The sequence below is a fragment of the Athene noctua genome, chromosome 2, assembly GCF_965140245.1.
Source record: "Athene noctua chromosome 2, bAthNoc1.hap1.1, whole genome shotgun sequence".
In the NCBI taxonomy this organism is placed as follows: Eukaryota; Metazoa; Chordata; class Aves; order Strigiformes; family Strigidae; genus Athene; species Athene noctua.
In genome coordinates this window covers 122009960-122026023 of record NC_134038.1, presented here as the reverse complement: position 1 = coordinate 122026023, position 16064 = coordinate 122009960, and the positions used below count along the sequence as shown (strand labels likewise).

The 16064-nt window shown below is 38.9% G+C and overlaps 1 protein-coding gene across 2 annotated transcripts in view; it reads right to left on the bottom strand.

Annotated features, from left to right (window-relative positions):
* PRTFDC1 (phosphoribosyl transferase domain containing 1) overlaps nt 1–16064 on the bottom strand; it is a 49983-nt gene that overhangs the window by 1699 nt on the left and 32220 nt on the right. For both annotated transcript variants that reach the window (XM_074900139.1, XM_074900138.1), the window contains exons 5-8: nt 4656–4673; nt 3133–3215; nt 2670–2716; nt 607–683 (exon numbers count right to left, since the gene is read on the bottom strand). In XM_074900139.1, coding sequence (XP_074756240.1) covers nt 607–683; nt 2670–2716; nt 3133–3215; nt 4656–4673 — 225 coding nt within the window. The remainder of the gene's footprint in view (nt 1–606; nt 684–2669; nt 2717–3132; nt 3216–4655; nt 4674–16064) is intronic.

Sequence of the window (16064 nt, the reverse complement as noted above, 5' to 3'; positions counted from 1 at the left end):
AATATAACACTGATTGCAACAGCATCGTTGATTACAATGAATTGTTCAGAAATACTTTTGCTTGACCAATCTAGTGATCCTGTGATTACCCCTTCCTTTCCAGTGACCTGAAATTTAATTCTGGTTTCACTTTATAGCTACAGCAAGTTTTTTCACTTGCATTTCCCAGTGTTGAGATCCACCCCTGGCAGTAGCACAGGAAGCAAAGGCAAGGCTTGCACCTTTTTTCCATCGCTATCTCACTGAGAAAAGGGGCAGACAACATAGCAGTAACAGTCCAAACCTGTCTGAACTGTACGGCTGTCTCTGCATGTACTGGAAATGGTGGACCTCTGAAGTCCTAGGTTCACAGAAGACAGAAGTATAGCAGAGGTATAACTTCTGCTCTTAGGGGGAAGAGATGGGAAGGAACAGTTCACTGCACTGAGCAGTGACTCCTTTGGATTATTTGTAGTTTTGCAGGGAGTTCTACACTCACTGAAAGGATCCCAACCATGACATTAAGGCCCCAGGGAGGAGGAAAATTATGGAGTATTTAAGACACCCTGGAAATGTAAAACAGTGATTTTTTTAAACTGTTTTTTTTTTTTTTTTAAAGAAACTTACGTTTAGATCTCTGAAGTGCTCGTTGTAGTCTAAGGCATAACCTACCACAAATAAATCTGGAATTTCAAATCCGTAATCTGTATTAAGACAAATAACAAACACCATCAATACAAGATCAGTGGCAATTATACAGCCCTTAAATTCATATGTTTGTTCTCTGACAAGCAAACTATAGATACATGTAGTCAGTTGAGGTTATGTTACTTTTGACTCCAAGACATCAAGGTCAGCAGTAGCCCTATACCCAGCTCCCACTCACAGACTATTTGTGACAGGCATGTGAATAGTCAGTAGAGAGTAGGAGAGTTGTGTACAATTATCACTGGCACAACAGACACACTGTGGAAGGAAGCCAAAATCAGAGTTGAAAAATTCTGCCTACGTTAGGAATCTCCACTGGTATACATGTGTGATGACAACTGTCCAGTATCACACTAAAGATGAAAAAAATGTACAGTTTCAATTCAAAAGTAACTTTCAGAGCTTTATATATTTTCTTCTGAGAATAGCAAAAACTATTTTGCATATTATGCTACCAAAACATGTCAAATGTTTCTTAAATTAAAGCCCCAGGCTTATGAAGACTCATGCGCATGCTTAGCAAAGTAAATGCATGAAGTGTAGCTGAATCATACAACTCACACACCTGAAGCTAAGCATAGGCATGTATTTTTTTGAATGTGAAGGTCTGTGCAGTATCAGACTATATAAACAAGTTAGACTCTTTCCAAAATGTTCACTAAGTAACTAGAGAAAAACACAACCTTATGGATACAAAAATAGGTCAGCATAAAAAAAATTACAGGTATTCAAGTAACAACTGTATTCAACTGTTAAAAACTGTGGGTAATAGATACTTTGGAATCATAAATTTGAGTGAGGAAATGACACATCACTGTCAGTAATTTACAAGAGAGATCTCTGATGTTTTATAAAAGTCATCACAGTACGAATAAACAAGGATAAAACCTGTTTCATTTTACAAGTTATTACATAAAAATATTAAGGTACCCTTCATGAAGTAACTTTATTGTATTTTTTAAATGTTTAATATTAGTGAATCCAGTCAAATATATACTTTAATTTACTGGATTAAATTCTAAATGTTAAAAATACCACTGTATAAAAAGTTGTACAACAAAATGTTTGGGTTACAGTTCAGACTATTGGGCTAAAATCGCAGGGCCATGCCCAACATTGAGTAACTTAGTTTCATAGTTTCCCTCTCTCCCACATCCCAAATCAAGACCCTTCATGCTGTCTCCTGGTACTCACCTGCCTACTCTCCTTCTACCCTCCTCCCCAGCTCAGCTGACCAGAGCCTTCTTCAGCAGCAAACACTGGTCAATCTCTTCTAGAGGGATCTATTTTCTTTAGTATTTAACCACATACCTGTTATTATATCATTTATTCTAATAAATCTAAAATAACAATAGCTTGGTATAGCTTCATTTGCAGGTTCATCAGCATAGTACAAGTACCAATAGTTCAGAGAGAAGTGGTGCTAGTGTGATAAATGGAGCAGCAGGAGGAAGTTTAAAAAGCCCAATTTATCTTTTGCTTTTTGGGGGGTGGGATTTAATGATAATACCATTGTTCACCCTTTAAACAATAATACTTTGCAAAAAATAATAGAAAATATTGTTATAAAAATGTAAAACTTGTGAATAACTAGGTCACAATAAAACACCTTTCATGTTCAGATGGAATCCTGCAGCCCCTCCAAACAGATGCAATGAGGAAGGAAAAGCAAGAAATAGACTACTTCTTCTATATAATTTGTCAGAGACAGAAGACAAAACACTCGCATTTCAAACATAAAATTAAACCCTTTCATAGCTTCCCTATAAATTTAGTACTCTACAGAGAACATCAGACTGTAAGGAGGCAAGGCTTTCCGAACCATAATTGTACAAATTCTTCCATAGTCCTATTGACAACTGGTATTTTACACTGGTATTTTACAATGCTTCTAGCAGTCCACAGAATAATATCAAAGGCAAGTGGTAGAATAGTGGTAACTTCTTGTACTGTCATGTACAGATTTTCACACCACCACTTACAATCTGGTCTGTACCCATCAGGCCGAGATGTTCTTTTCACCAACAAACTGTAATTAAAAACAAAATAAAACTCGTGTAAATCTAGATATTTACCTGAATAGCATGCATAAAAACTATTTCCTTTATCAAAAAAACTTCCAAGCCATGTGAATCACTGTTCTCACTCTGCTTCTCCTCCCAACAACGACCTGATGGCAGGGAAGAGATGGGTGTGTTCCCCTTCCAAGCCCATCACTGCCAGTCTTGAAATGGCTGCAGGGTCATTGCCACTGCAGAACAATACAAAAGCGTTTCCTCTCCTTTCTTCTACCCTCCTCTTAGTGACTCAGGCAGCTCCTCTGCAGAGTTCCCCATGTGCTACTGCAGCTGCAAATTAAAGCAGGATCTTGGAATGGGAAACCCCACTGGAAAATATGTTGGACTAGACTAATTAATGACTAAGTTTTGTGATTGTTTTACTCACCTTGCCACTTTAATCATTTTTGGCTTGTATTTTTCTATATTATTAAGCAGAACCTTCATAGTCCTTCCAGTTCCAACAATATCCTTACAAAACATGAAAAACAGAGTAAGTAAAAAACACTGGGAAGCTGAAAAGAGGAAGTATGGACAATGACTGAGCAGTTCCACGTTCTTATTTTGTGGAAATTATGTCTTTTTCCCAGTGTATTCTGAGCCACATCCAAAAAATGTTATAACTGAGCTCACATTCTTTGAAACAAGTACCTTCTACTCGCAAAATAATCAGTTAAAGGACTGTCCACTTCCCCTTCAAAATAGCTATGTTTCTGGGACTTGGGATGTAACATGGGACTGGAGATGACTTTACCAGGGACTGTAAGGATGCAGGGATCAGACTTTTCATGTTATGCTCTAGTCTACAACATGTCAACATCTCCCCATGTCAGTACTAAATCTGCTCTATTTGTTGTTTTATTAGTCCAGTACAAATGATTATTCTCCATAGCTGCTCTACCTAACCTGATCTGAATGAGATCAGTAGATGCCTGGCTACAAAAATGACCATGACATGGAGAAGAGCTGTTGATCCTTAACGCCGTGGGTGTGGATTTTTCATTAGCAACACCTTGTCTCTGCTCCCCAGCTATCTAACAGCATTAACAAAATTTGCTTAAGATGTTTTTCATTTCTCTTGCAGCAGTTAGCATTAGCAAATACAAAGCTCCAAGCAGCTATTCAGGTAACTAGCCATCTCTGCAGCTGATAACTTTTTTTCCCTTCTTTGCTAAGAAAAGATATTCCAACATTTATAGATTTCCTTCATTACACTGTCCAGTTTACTTCCCACACAAGCAGACTGGCCTGAAATGTCAGTCAGATCCTGATGTGCTCTCTAACCATCCCAGTTGCTTTTCCAACATTTTAATAGAGAATCACCTACATTAATTAAGAGAGAATTTGCAGCACCAGTGAGGTGACATATTATTTTTCTCTACAAGTGAACACTGTTCATTTACATCAGCAACATTTCTGTGGTGTGTCCTCCTCCTTGGGGGACACTGCAGGGTGCAAAGCTCACGAGCAGAAGTCATGGGGACTGACATTCTCAGCCAGCATGTGAACAACCCTGAAGTTGTAAAATGTGTGCAGGGCTATGCTACTATTTCAAAGTCATGCAACTGAGAAGTGCAGGACATCACTGCACTTGATTCATTGTCCTCCAAGGAACAGAACAACTTGCAGAACAGGAGTTGATGAAACCACAGAAAGAACAAATGACATAGAAACAAAGACTCCTGTGTATCACAAAGCAGACTACCAATTAGAGCAGCAGCAATGTAGTTTGATCCGTCATGCAACTGCAAACAGATTGAGAGGTCATTAAGCAAATCTACCCCTCTCCCTCTTCACCACCTCCCAGCTAAAGAAGTATAAACACAGACAGGTTTTAGAAACTGAACACACAATCACAACTTGACTATGTGACTTTATCTAAGTACAATATGACATAAGCACCCAACTTACCTCCACAATTAGAACATTCTGAAAGAAACAAACAAGAAGAAATACAATTACACAATATTCACAAACTAAAAGAAACAAATGTTTGAAAAAGTGAAATGAAGCTAAGAGAGATCCATGTGCATAGGTACAACACAGTAGGACACAAGGAATTACCTGTTTCATTTTTGTGCCCTGAAAAAGAGCTAGCTATAAGAGCAAGCCCTGCAGTCAGGGGCTATGACTTTATTCAGTTCTGTCTAGATTATTCTTTGTGCAAGAATGGATGTAGCTTTGGAAAATAAAATTTGATGGAAAAAATCCAAATAGGATGAGCTTCACTTCATTCCAGTGTGTCTAGTCATGTACTATGGTGTACCCTACAGTTCACTAAAATACTGTTTTCAATATTGATATGAGACTACAGCAATAATATTCTTACTCTGAAATAAATGCTCCTCCTCCCTTCCCTTACCCCTCAAAACCCTCAAGGATTACAGGTCAAGTTGTACCACCCATTCTCATACTGTGAAGCACTCTCTCTTCAAATACTGCTGCTGAAATCAGTAGTTATTACTTGAAGAGGAGTGGTCCACTCAAGAGCAGTGATGTCAAGCCTTATGACAGCACGATCAGACAGGCTGATCTTTTTGCTGAAATGATTCATCACTGTTCCAGGAATTACAGTATCTAATGTGACTTCTGTTCTTTTAGAAGCAATAATAAGTAACGTCCTTATTAGAAGAAATAAAAATCCATTTATTAGTGGTCATTATCATATGCAAGTTCAGAAGGATGGACTCTTACAATCTTGCATTAAGATCTACTTTTTGAAGTGAAACCTGCAATAGCAAGAGGAAAGTTATTTCACAAACACCTGTATCTATCTATCCATCTATGCATGCATCTTAGATGCATGTGCACATTGTCTATCTGGCAAAACCCTGAGACAGATAGTTTCATATCCATGCAGTATTCACCAGACTAGCTTACATTCCACTTCCTTTCCATCAGGCTTCTTGGCTTTGCTACATTCATAAAGTGGCAAATGTCTAACTTCCTTTTCCATCACAGAATCCCAAGGTTGAGAGTTCTGAGAAATTCAAGCACCACGAAGAAGGACTGTGTAAGGGAGTGTGCTCATAAACAGCACACCTTTGGCAGTTTCATTAACTGATATGTAAATATTTTGCTTAATCTTCAAAACAGAAATTATTAATATAGATTACCCATATTTATGCTCATCCTGCAGTTCCTCCTAACAATCACAGTGCTTGGTAGGGAGACCTAGCGTGCATCATGCATCAACCACTGCAGAAACATGTTACCACACACTGTATTATACCTGGATGCTTCTGAAATGGCAAAACACTTGGTAAAGGTGTGGAGGGAACTCATGGCAGTGGTTCAGCAGATGTCAGCAATGGAGATATCACTCAAGAAAGCCACTAATTTAGACTGAGCTCCAGTGGAATGTGTATTAATCTTGGAGGGTGGCTCCTTTTTGGCGTTTTCATAACAGGTTTCACTGGTGGTTATCCTGCTTGGCACTCCTGACTTTCAACCTCTCAGCTGCTGACACAAACAACTCTGGATCTGAAAGACCTAGTCCTGCAGAGGTAAAAAGTCAAAGGCCTCTTAACAACAAAAGTCCAAAGATGCCCTGCCTCTAGAAATTTCTTCTTTCAAGAAATAATGGAAGTATGTCAGTCCTCTAGATAAGATGAAGAGACCAAAACTGTGTTCAGGAGAAGCTTATGACAGGTGTGCAGGGACACATTTTCTTGAAGGAAGCTATTTGGATCCATAAAGGGTTTGGCTCTCAGCTGGCTTCCTGGTTGAAGTCATAACTAGGAAAAACACTCCTAAAGACTAGCCCAGGAAGGACACCTGGGTCTGAGGTATAAGCAAATCACTTGATTCAGTCAGTGGACACCTGAAGATTATGTGCAGGAGTAATGGTTTAACCATCCCCCAGGGAATTTGCACAGCTGGTGATATATGTAAATATTTATGTGTATATATACATACACACACATATATATGATACGGGGAGAGAGCAGAAGAGTTGACAGGTAAAGAACCTCACTAGAACTAGACGGAAATGAACTCCTTTAGTACTAGCAAACAGACCAGGAGGAGTGTGAGGGGAACCTGGTAAGAGAGGCTAACCTGACATCAGCCAGACATCCTGACCCATTCTGCCAGTTTCATGCATCTCTTGCTGTTCTTTATGCAGTTAACAAGAACCTTCCTCCCAAAGGAAAAGCACAGATGTTCTAGTGACAAGACCAGCTATGGCGGGAGATGGGACATACTAATACCGACATGGCAGAGGGCTGCAAAGTCCTGCATTAGCAGACTGCGTCAGGGTGCAGCAAAGGCTGGGTGCTCCCTGAGTAAAGGCTAGCCATGAGCTGAGTGCAGTAAGTATCACAGCTGCCAGTGCAGGGTCCTCACCAGCCAGGGCCCAGCCCCACAGTGGCCCAGCAAGGCAAGTGGGCAGACCTGACACTTGTTCATCAGGTGAGTTCATGGTGACAAGGCAAATCTGAGGTCCAGCTGGGACGCCAATCCACAGGTTGGGATCAGGTCCAGTGAGAGTAACCATGATCAAACACAGGCAGGCCCATGGTGACGAGCCAGGTCTGAGGTTATACTGGGGAGTCAGTCTGTGAGTTAGGGTCTGTTTCAATGTCTGTAGTAATGTACAGGCATGGCTGTAGCTGATCTGAAGACTGGTACCCACACAGCACAGCTCAGGCATGGACTAAAAGCCCAGGGTTGAGCTGAACTGAGGCTCCTGTGCCCACAGGTGTGGAGAGGGGCCCCAAGTGACACAGGTCACGGCCATTAAGGCCTATTAGTGCAGACATGGCCAGGACAGATTGAGAGAAAAGCATAGTCCTGGGACATTTCATTGATAGACAAATGTTTCTTTGCTACCACAGCTGCTTCAGCTATCCTATCACGAGCAGCAACAGGGATTCTCTTGCTTACTCACAAGTGAAAATCATAAAATTAAGACAGAATGAGGAAACAGCAGCCTTCCTGGCCAGGGAATCGGAATTAAGCCAACGGGGAGGAGCAGACCTTACTAATTAACTTGTGAGAAAAAAATCATACACTTTAACAGAAAATGGGGCTGAGGAGATCATGAAAGGTCATCAAGACTACTCAGTTGGCTCAGAGTCAACTTAAAACTATCTCTCACAGGTACCTGATTTACCTGTTCTTGAACATGATGAGGACTTCAGAACTTCCCCAGGCAATGTGTCTCAGTGCCTCATTATCTAAGAGCAAAAATACAGTTAGAAAACTTCTGTTGCTATTTGACCTGAACTTGTTTTGCAGTTGACATAGACAAAGATTTGTTTTCTTCTGAACTTCTTCTATATTTGAAGACAGATGTATTCCTCAGTTTCCTCTTCTTCAGATTAAACAACCCTTATTTATTCAATATTTTCTCATGTTATATTTTCTAGCTTTCTGATCATTCTGTTCTCTGGAACTGTCTGGTTCGTCAGAATCCTTCTCCAGTCATGGTGCCCCAAATCAGAGACAAGCTTTTTCCAGTGTCAAGAAGAATAGAAGAACCGCTTTGTATGCTTTACAAATTATCCTCCTTTCTATATATTCCAGTGCAACAGTTGCATCTTTTATAAAAATATGGTGTTGTCTCATGTGCAACTTGTGATCCACCTATCATCTTCAGTTCAGAACTGTTGCTTAATCAGTCCTTCCTCACTTGTGTTTATGCAAAAGATGACTGCTATATAAACACAGAAGTTAGTATTCATCTTTATTGTCATTACATGTCATTCTTTGAACTAAATTCTTAAAATAATTTCTTAAGATCATAATACTATATTGCAGTATTTCTCCAGGTAGTATTGCTAGCTTTAAATGCTAATTCCATCTTTTAAATCATGAATTAAATATTGTAAAGTCCCTGGAGAACATGCTTTAATGCATCCAGTCTGAAAGTGAAGCATAATTAACTGTTCTTGAGAACAGCTTTCCAACCAGTTATATATCCGTCTAATAGAAATTTAATCTTGTCTACGTTTCCTTATCACAAATGACTCATACGAAAGAAAGAAGATTAGCATGGATCCAGACATGCCTGAAGGGTTTGTCTGGCCACAACAGTGATAGTCACCTGTGCATGACTTCACCTGAAGTGTATGATCTCATATGTATTGACTGACTTGAGAAGGAAGGATATTGGTGGACCCTGAAATTGTCTGACCAGCATTCTGTTATTCTTCCCTCTTCTCCTCAGAGTCAATGAGTTCAACAGGTGCAAATGATATGGACTGGGACATTTGGGCCTTTGAAAGTCCCTTTAATCAGGAAGCTGTCTAGGTCAGGAAACACAGATCTCTTTTGTTTTTTGCACATTCTCATTATTTCCAAAACACTGATGAGAATTTTCTGTGCTATGGAGAAATCTTCTATGGAAGGACTTTGTAGTGGAAAAGCCACAATAAAATATTTAGATATGAAAACATATGTGTATATATATGTAAATATATGTATATATTAATCAGCAGGCATTCTGATCATTGAGAGTGATACATTAATCCCTGTTTTGATTAAGCAGGGTCACTGTTGACTAAAGTCATCGTACTTTAACTTTGCTTATGACTGAAGGCATTCAAAATGGTTTGCCATCCTCTGGTACCAGAAACCATCTCCGGCAAAACGACATGATGTGCTGGGAAACCGACTGTATTGCGGCCTATCCCCTACCTTTCTCCTGTTCAAGCACGCTACTGATATAAAGGTTCCAGAAAAGGGATGGCATAGCAAAGTAGAATTGCCAAGAAATGTTTTGATATACAGTATCCAAGAGTAGATAGGGGTGATGTGTATCTAAAACTTGTTGAAATAGATTAGCTTATCCTTGAGCAGATGGATAGAAAAAGATAAAAGAAGAATGCAATGGGTACAACAAATTGGTACATTACCAGTAAAGTCACCATCACCCTAAATGCACAGCTGGCTACATCCAGCATATCTTGCAAAAGGTCACAGCTAGGTTAAAGACCTTATTCAGCTTCACCACGAAATCCACCTGTGAGCTGGTGGGCAGGAGACTGGTGAAACTCATCAGCTTGTGGTGCTACAGCAGTAGCTGACAGCTGGACAAATGATAGGAAGCTAAAGGATGCTGAAGAAAAGATCTTTTATTCAAGTATACGTGTTTGAAGCTCCTGTACCACATAGATCAAGACTGTTTTGTCCTTTCAGATATATCTGAGGCAACTGCAGAGGATGAAGCCACATGAAAAGTAACACAGCCTTCTGGCATGCATTTGATATTTTCTGTCTATTTTTGGAGCTTGGAGAACAGGAAATAGGAATATTTACGGACATGTTGACTAGACTTAAGATGGCTAGATTTCTGAGTACAACCATCTTCACCGATGCAATCTGTGAAGTATGTCCAGAAATCTGATAATGGTGCTAATATTATCTTACAGTGAGACACAGAGAACAGTCAGTTTTTAAAAATATGTCCTGGAAAGATTTCTTATATAGTCCAAATAAAGAAGGGGCATGGCTCAACTCTCTGAGACTGAAACACCTTTCTATTGAGTTGTTCCAAGAGAATCCGTGGCTTTCATTGCTGATGGATCAGAGGGATGGGTGGGATCTGAGAGATATGCATGACTGTGATTCATCCTGTGTTTACAGCTGTTTCTACCATGTAGCTGGCAGGAAGTAGGCTGGTGCAATATAGATTCATAGAATATCTCAGGTTGGAAGGGATTCATAAGGATCATTGAGTCCAACTCCCTGCTCCTCACAGGACTACCTAGAACTAAATCATATGACTAAGAGCATTGTCCAGACACTCCTTGAACTCTGACAGGCTTGGGGCCATGACCACTTCCTTGGGGAGCCTGTGCGAGTGACCAGCCACTCTCTCAGTGAAGAACCTTTTCCTAATGTCTGATCTGAGCTTCCCCTGATGCAGCTTCACTCCATTTCCTTGTGTCCTATCACTGGTCACCAGAGAGAGGAGATCAGCACCTCCCCCTCTGCTACCCACCTTGAGGAAGTTGTGGACTGGGATGAGGTCACCCTCAGCCTGCTCTTCTCCAAGCTGAACAAACTAACTGACCTCAGCCACTCCTTGTAAGTCTTGCCCTCAAGACCTTTCACCATCTGGGTTGCCCTTCTCTGGACCCACTCTAATAGTCTGATGCCTTCTTGCATTGAGGTGCCCCAAACTGCACACAGTATGCACCAGTGCAGTGTAGAGTGGGACAATCACCTCCTTCAACCAGCCAGCTATCCTGGGCTTGATGCACCCCAGGGCACAGTTGGCCCTTTTGAAGGTTGACTGTTGACTCATATTCAACTTGCCATCAACCCAAACCCCCAGATCTCTTTCCACAGGACTGCTCTCCAGCCTCTCGTCCCCAAGTTTGTACGTATAACCAGGATTACCCCATTCCTGGTGAAGAATCCAGAAACTGCTCTTGTTAAATTTCATGCAGTTGGTGATTGCCCAGCTCTCTAGCCTATCCAAACCTCTCTGTAAGGCTTCTCCACCCTCGAGGGAGTCCACAGCTCCTTGTGGTTTAGTGTTATTGGCAAACTTACTTAATGTGTATTCAATTCCTGTGTTCAAATCATTTATAAAAACATTAAAGAGCACTGGCCCTAAAATTGTACTCTGTGTTTTTAAATGCAAAGGGGTGCTGTGAAGTTTAAAATTCCCATTTTGAGTGATCAGGGTGAACACAATTTGTGATTCTGCACATGGACATTTGCACTGAGCAGAAATAATATTTGTGATGTGAACTGGATCTACACACACAAAAAAAATTCTGCTCTTATATCCTTTTTTAGATAGTAATAGAAATGCTTCAGAGCAGCATGTCTTGGGACATCTGGAAAAAGCAGGACCTTTTTACAATAGTAGCACTATGTAAAATGAAGAAGAAATAATTTATAATCCCTGCATTCTATGTGAATTTGTCTCATGTTAAAAAGACACATTTTCACTTTTATAATCAATTTCAATGTATCTGTTAAAATTCTTAATAATGGACTGGAAATCTGCAAAAATTGAAAATCTGTAGTTTACTGCTTTACAAAACCACATGACCTTATACATGGCAAGAAAGTAGGTTATTATAATACATGTAAGAAAAATCCTGACTGGTAATAAACTGAAAAATACTCCAGCTCTGAGTCAATACATTTCTATCATTCACCTTCCTACAGGTCAGTAATAAATGGAACAATGTCAATTAACAAGACCAAGCAGAGTAATGAGATCATGTATGCCTCCTGCCTGACAGTAGTAAGTGCTATGGAAACTATTTTTCACCTTCCTGGAAAACAATAACAATTTTTTCCTAGATTTTCATTTTATGTTCCATTCAGAAGACTGATTTCAAAGGAAAAATTGCTTTGAAATAGCAGTGCTTTGAAATTAGCACTGAATAAGAGTTTGATGAAAAGGCTGTCTTGGGATTCACATAAAATGTAAAATTTTAACAATGTAAAATGCTAAGTTGCATATTTAGAAAGAGGGAGTATTTCCTGGGAAGCAGAAACTCTACTTAAGTAATCAAATAAGCAACCATACTTAATGCAATACTACAGCTAAGAGGACAAACACAGTCCTTGCATATACAGCAAGAAAAACAGTAGGTAGATGAAGAGGGTATTTTCTCCTTAAATGTTTCAGCATAAAATCAGTAGAATAAAAGCCATTTAAAAAAACCAAACCAAACCAAAACAAAAAGAACTTAAGATTGAGAAAATAATGATTTGAGACCTGGAAAAAACACCTTACAGTGAAGTAAGGTTTGTAGCAGGAAGTAATAGCTTTTATTTAATTAACAGCTCAGTTCCCAGTGGGAGAACATTTTTCACAAAAGAACTTCGACCTTTCAGTCCACAACCTCAAAGAGACCACAAAATAGCTTCAAAAGCTGAGCCTGGGAACAAAAATTCAGAACTGCAGTATGAACTAGAAATATGGACTCAATAAAATACTGGCTTTACGGCACATTATAATCTTCCACTGCAGCTGACCTCCAACTCATTTATCAGTGTTCCACAGCTGATAATTTGCTCTCTTATTTTAGCTCAGAGGAATTCTTAACATTTTTATCTGCCCCTTTGGTCACAAGGCAGGTGATCATGTAGGGCAATTACTTTTTTCTCCCAAACTGATAACCACATTAGATTAAAATTAAGAGTTTCTCCCAATACGTTCTTAGCTTGAAGTTTGCCAATTCTGTTCAGACCAAGAGAAGGATCTGCATTGCTTGAAATTTTCTTTTTTCCAACTATATCAGTTGCCTACTATTAATTTCCTGTTATTAATTCTATGTTCTAGCCTTGTCTCATTTACATCCTACAGTATGCCAGCACTTTACAGCAGGCTTCCATTGTATTAGTTTATCCAAAAGGAGCTTAAATAATGACCGGATGATAGGCAAATATGCAACCATGTGGCAAGATAAATTTAATAAATGGCAAGCTGCTCAATCTAGTAGGCAAAGGTATTAAAAAAAGCAACAATTAAAGGGAAAAAGTTATTCAAATTCAGAAGAGAAAATCAGGTTCACCATTTTAGCAGCGATGACAGTTGACTGTTGGCAATAGATGCCTGAAGTATGGAGGCTTCTGCATCAAGTCTTTAAATCAAAATATCATAGTTGGTAACTCAAAAGAGAAACTGTAGGCGCAGTGAAGAAATTATCATCTGGGACCCTTCAATCTAATTACCCAGAAGTTCAGACAAGAATACAATGGAGCTTTTGGACCTTAAAATATAGAAATCTCTAAGCAAAGCTCTGTTTGTGATCAGGCCAAGTAGCCATACTGGAAAAAACAAAACAAAACAAAACAAAAAACCTTAGTGTGGCAAAATTTGCAGAAATTTTTAAGGAAGCAATTCAAAAAGGCAGATTTACCTAAGTCTTGTAAAACTCACTGAAGGCAAACAGGTAGCAAGCTTAAAAGAAAGAACTTTTTCAGACACTACTTAAATTTGAAAATCTTTGCTATACAGTCTTGTGGGACTAGAGGTGTAATTGCAGTTACAAAGAGATGACATAGACATTGGTAACAGTTCTAGCACTGGGTGTATTCAAAATGATAGTCCAGATGTAAACTGGATTTTGGAAGTCTCTGTTCTTGCTGTCTTTCATATATCCTTTCCCTAATAAAATTCCAGTTGTCTGCTGCTGAAGAAATGATACAAGCCTAGACAGACATTTCATCCTACTTTGTATGGTGGTAATGGTGGTCTTACAAGTGGAGAAAATACATGGAAATTGGGAATGATGAAAATACTTTTATCTTGGAGTCCCATTAGTGTCCTGAGTTCCCTCCTCTCTCCTTGGATAGAACTATTCTTAAACTATTTGGGGATACACGTAACATATTGTTAGTTATACCAGCTTATAAAGTATGCATGAATACACAGCTGCTGGAAAAAGTAAGCTCTTTTATATGTCCAGTTCCACAGATGAAGGCATATTTGTAAACAATAAAAAAGACTAAAAAAACACAACCAGTTCCTTTTTATCTGTCTCTATTTCTTTTTTTTGGGGGGGGGAGGTGGAAGGCTACCAAACAGTGCATTTTCATTCCCTTTAGTTCAATTTCCATTCAGAGGTTTGGATTTTCAGTTAGATTATTTCTAAAGACACCTTATTTTCATGTGTACTCCATATAATCAGAAATACATAAATTGATAATGTGATTCTTCAAACAATTCTTAATGGATTATCAGCTTAGTCACCACACCTGCAGTACTTGCTTTCTTAGCACTGTATTTGCCAAACCTCAGGTACCAGCGATTAAACAAAACATTTTATGACAACTTAAGTAAAGCTTGAAGAAGCAGTGCCATAGCGCTGCAGAATCATCACCAAACGAAAGGTTAAACAATAATGCATCAAGTTTCAGCAAAGAGATGCAAAGGAAGCTACAAGGACTGCTATTGGAAGTGAAATAATTTTACAGTATGCACAGGAATGAAATCCACATATACTAAAACATCATCAAAATGTTAGAAAGTAGTATGAAAAGCTTTTGAGAAATTAGACGTCTAAGTAGGAGCTTTCTACAGGGTTCTAGAAAAGGTCATGGGTGTCCAAATTTAATCTTTTCTGCTGGGCTGATTCCTGAAAGGACATATACATCAAAACTTTTTTTTCTTTCAGAAACTCAATTTAGTCAGTGTCAGATAGTGATGGGAACAAGTTGGTTAGTGCATTAAGAGTCTATGTATACAGACTCCAGCTACTTAAAGTCTGTAAAACTAGTTCAGTATCTCCAAGAGTTAACAGAATGAGGGACATAATGGAGGGCAGGATGATATGCTCTCACTGATGTTTTGTTCTTAGAGAGCATTGTGCTGAACGCTGTACAAGCACATGTTCTGCTCGCAGCCATCTTTACAGCATGCTTCTGTTGTGCATAAGCAGTAGAGCAAATTACCATAATCAATCTAAACGTAAAGCAGGAATGGATCACTGTCTCCATTCTCTTACTTGAAGGAAAAGGTGTAATGTTTCGATCATCTGGAATTTGAAAAGGATTTTCTGGACACAGACGAAATCAACAGAACTATGAATATGTATGATGTAGAAACAGACAGACAATGAGTGAGCAGAGCCCATGTGAAAAATGGGATAGGAAGGCTGGGAAGTTTTCTTTATACTTTCCTTCCTTCAGAACAACAATAACAACAACAACAAAATGATGAACAGTAGAAGAGATTACCTAAGAAGGAAGTGCAAAGAAAGGTGATTGACTTTGGGGAAGAAAAAAAGAGTGTCTTTTGCTGTGGAAAAAGCAGTTAAGGACGGCAACTGTCAGAAGTGTAGGCACCATAAAATATAATTAAGAAAAAATGCAGAACAGGAGTGACTAAAGATGGCAGTTAAGTAGAGGTATTGAAGATACAGAATGCTTCAAGACACATAAAGTCAACCTGCGGAAAGATGAAAAAGGTAAGGCTGCACGTCTAATAGGAATACAGTAAAATGTAGATATGAGTGGGGGATGTGACTGTTGCAGAAGTGTATAGTGGATTTTGTATACTTTTACTGCCATATAAATAATCCTAATGTACATAATGTTCTAAGGAGAAAGCCACTATTTTTTCTACAAATTTATGGGCATTAATCCAGAAAGGAATGCATACAGTGAGAGAAAGCACAACTTTAGTCAAGGCAGTGAATACTGAAGGAGAAAAAAATAATAAGTAAAGAACCAACAGAATTCTGAGAAACAAACTTGGAATAGTGAGGATAATATATATTTTAAATCTAGAGAATAAAATGTGTTACACAGCTGCCACATGTATGGTTTATTATATACTGAAATGCTAACATGTTTAGGAGAATGCTAGGAAAACAGCTTTCAGAACTGTTGTTAGAACCT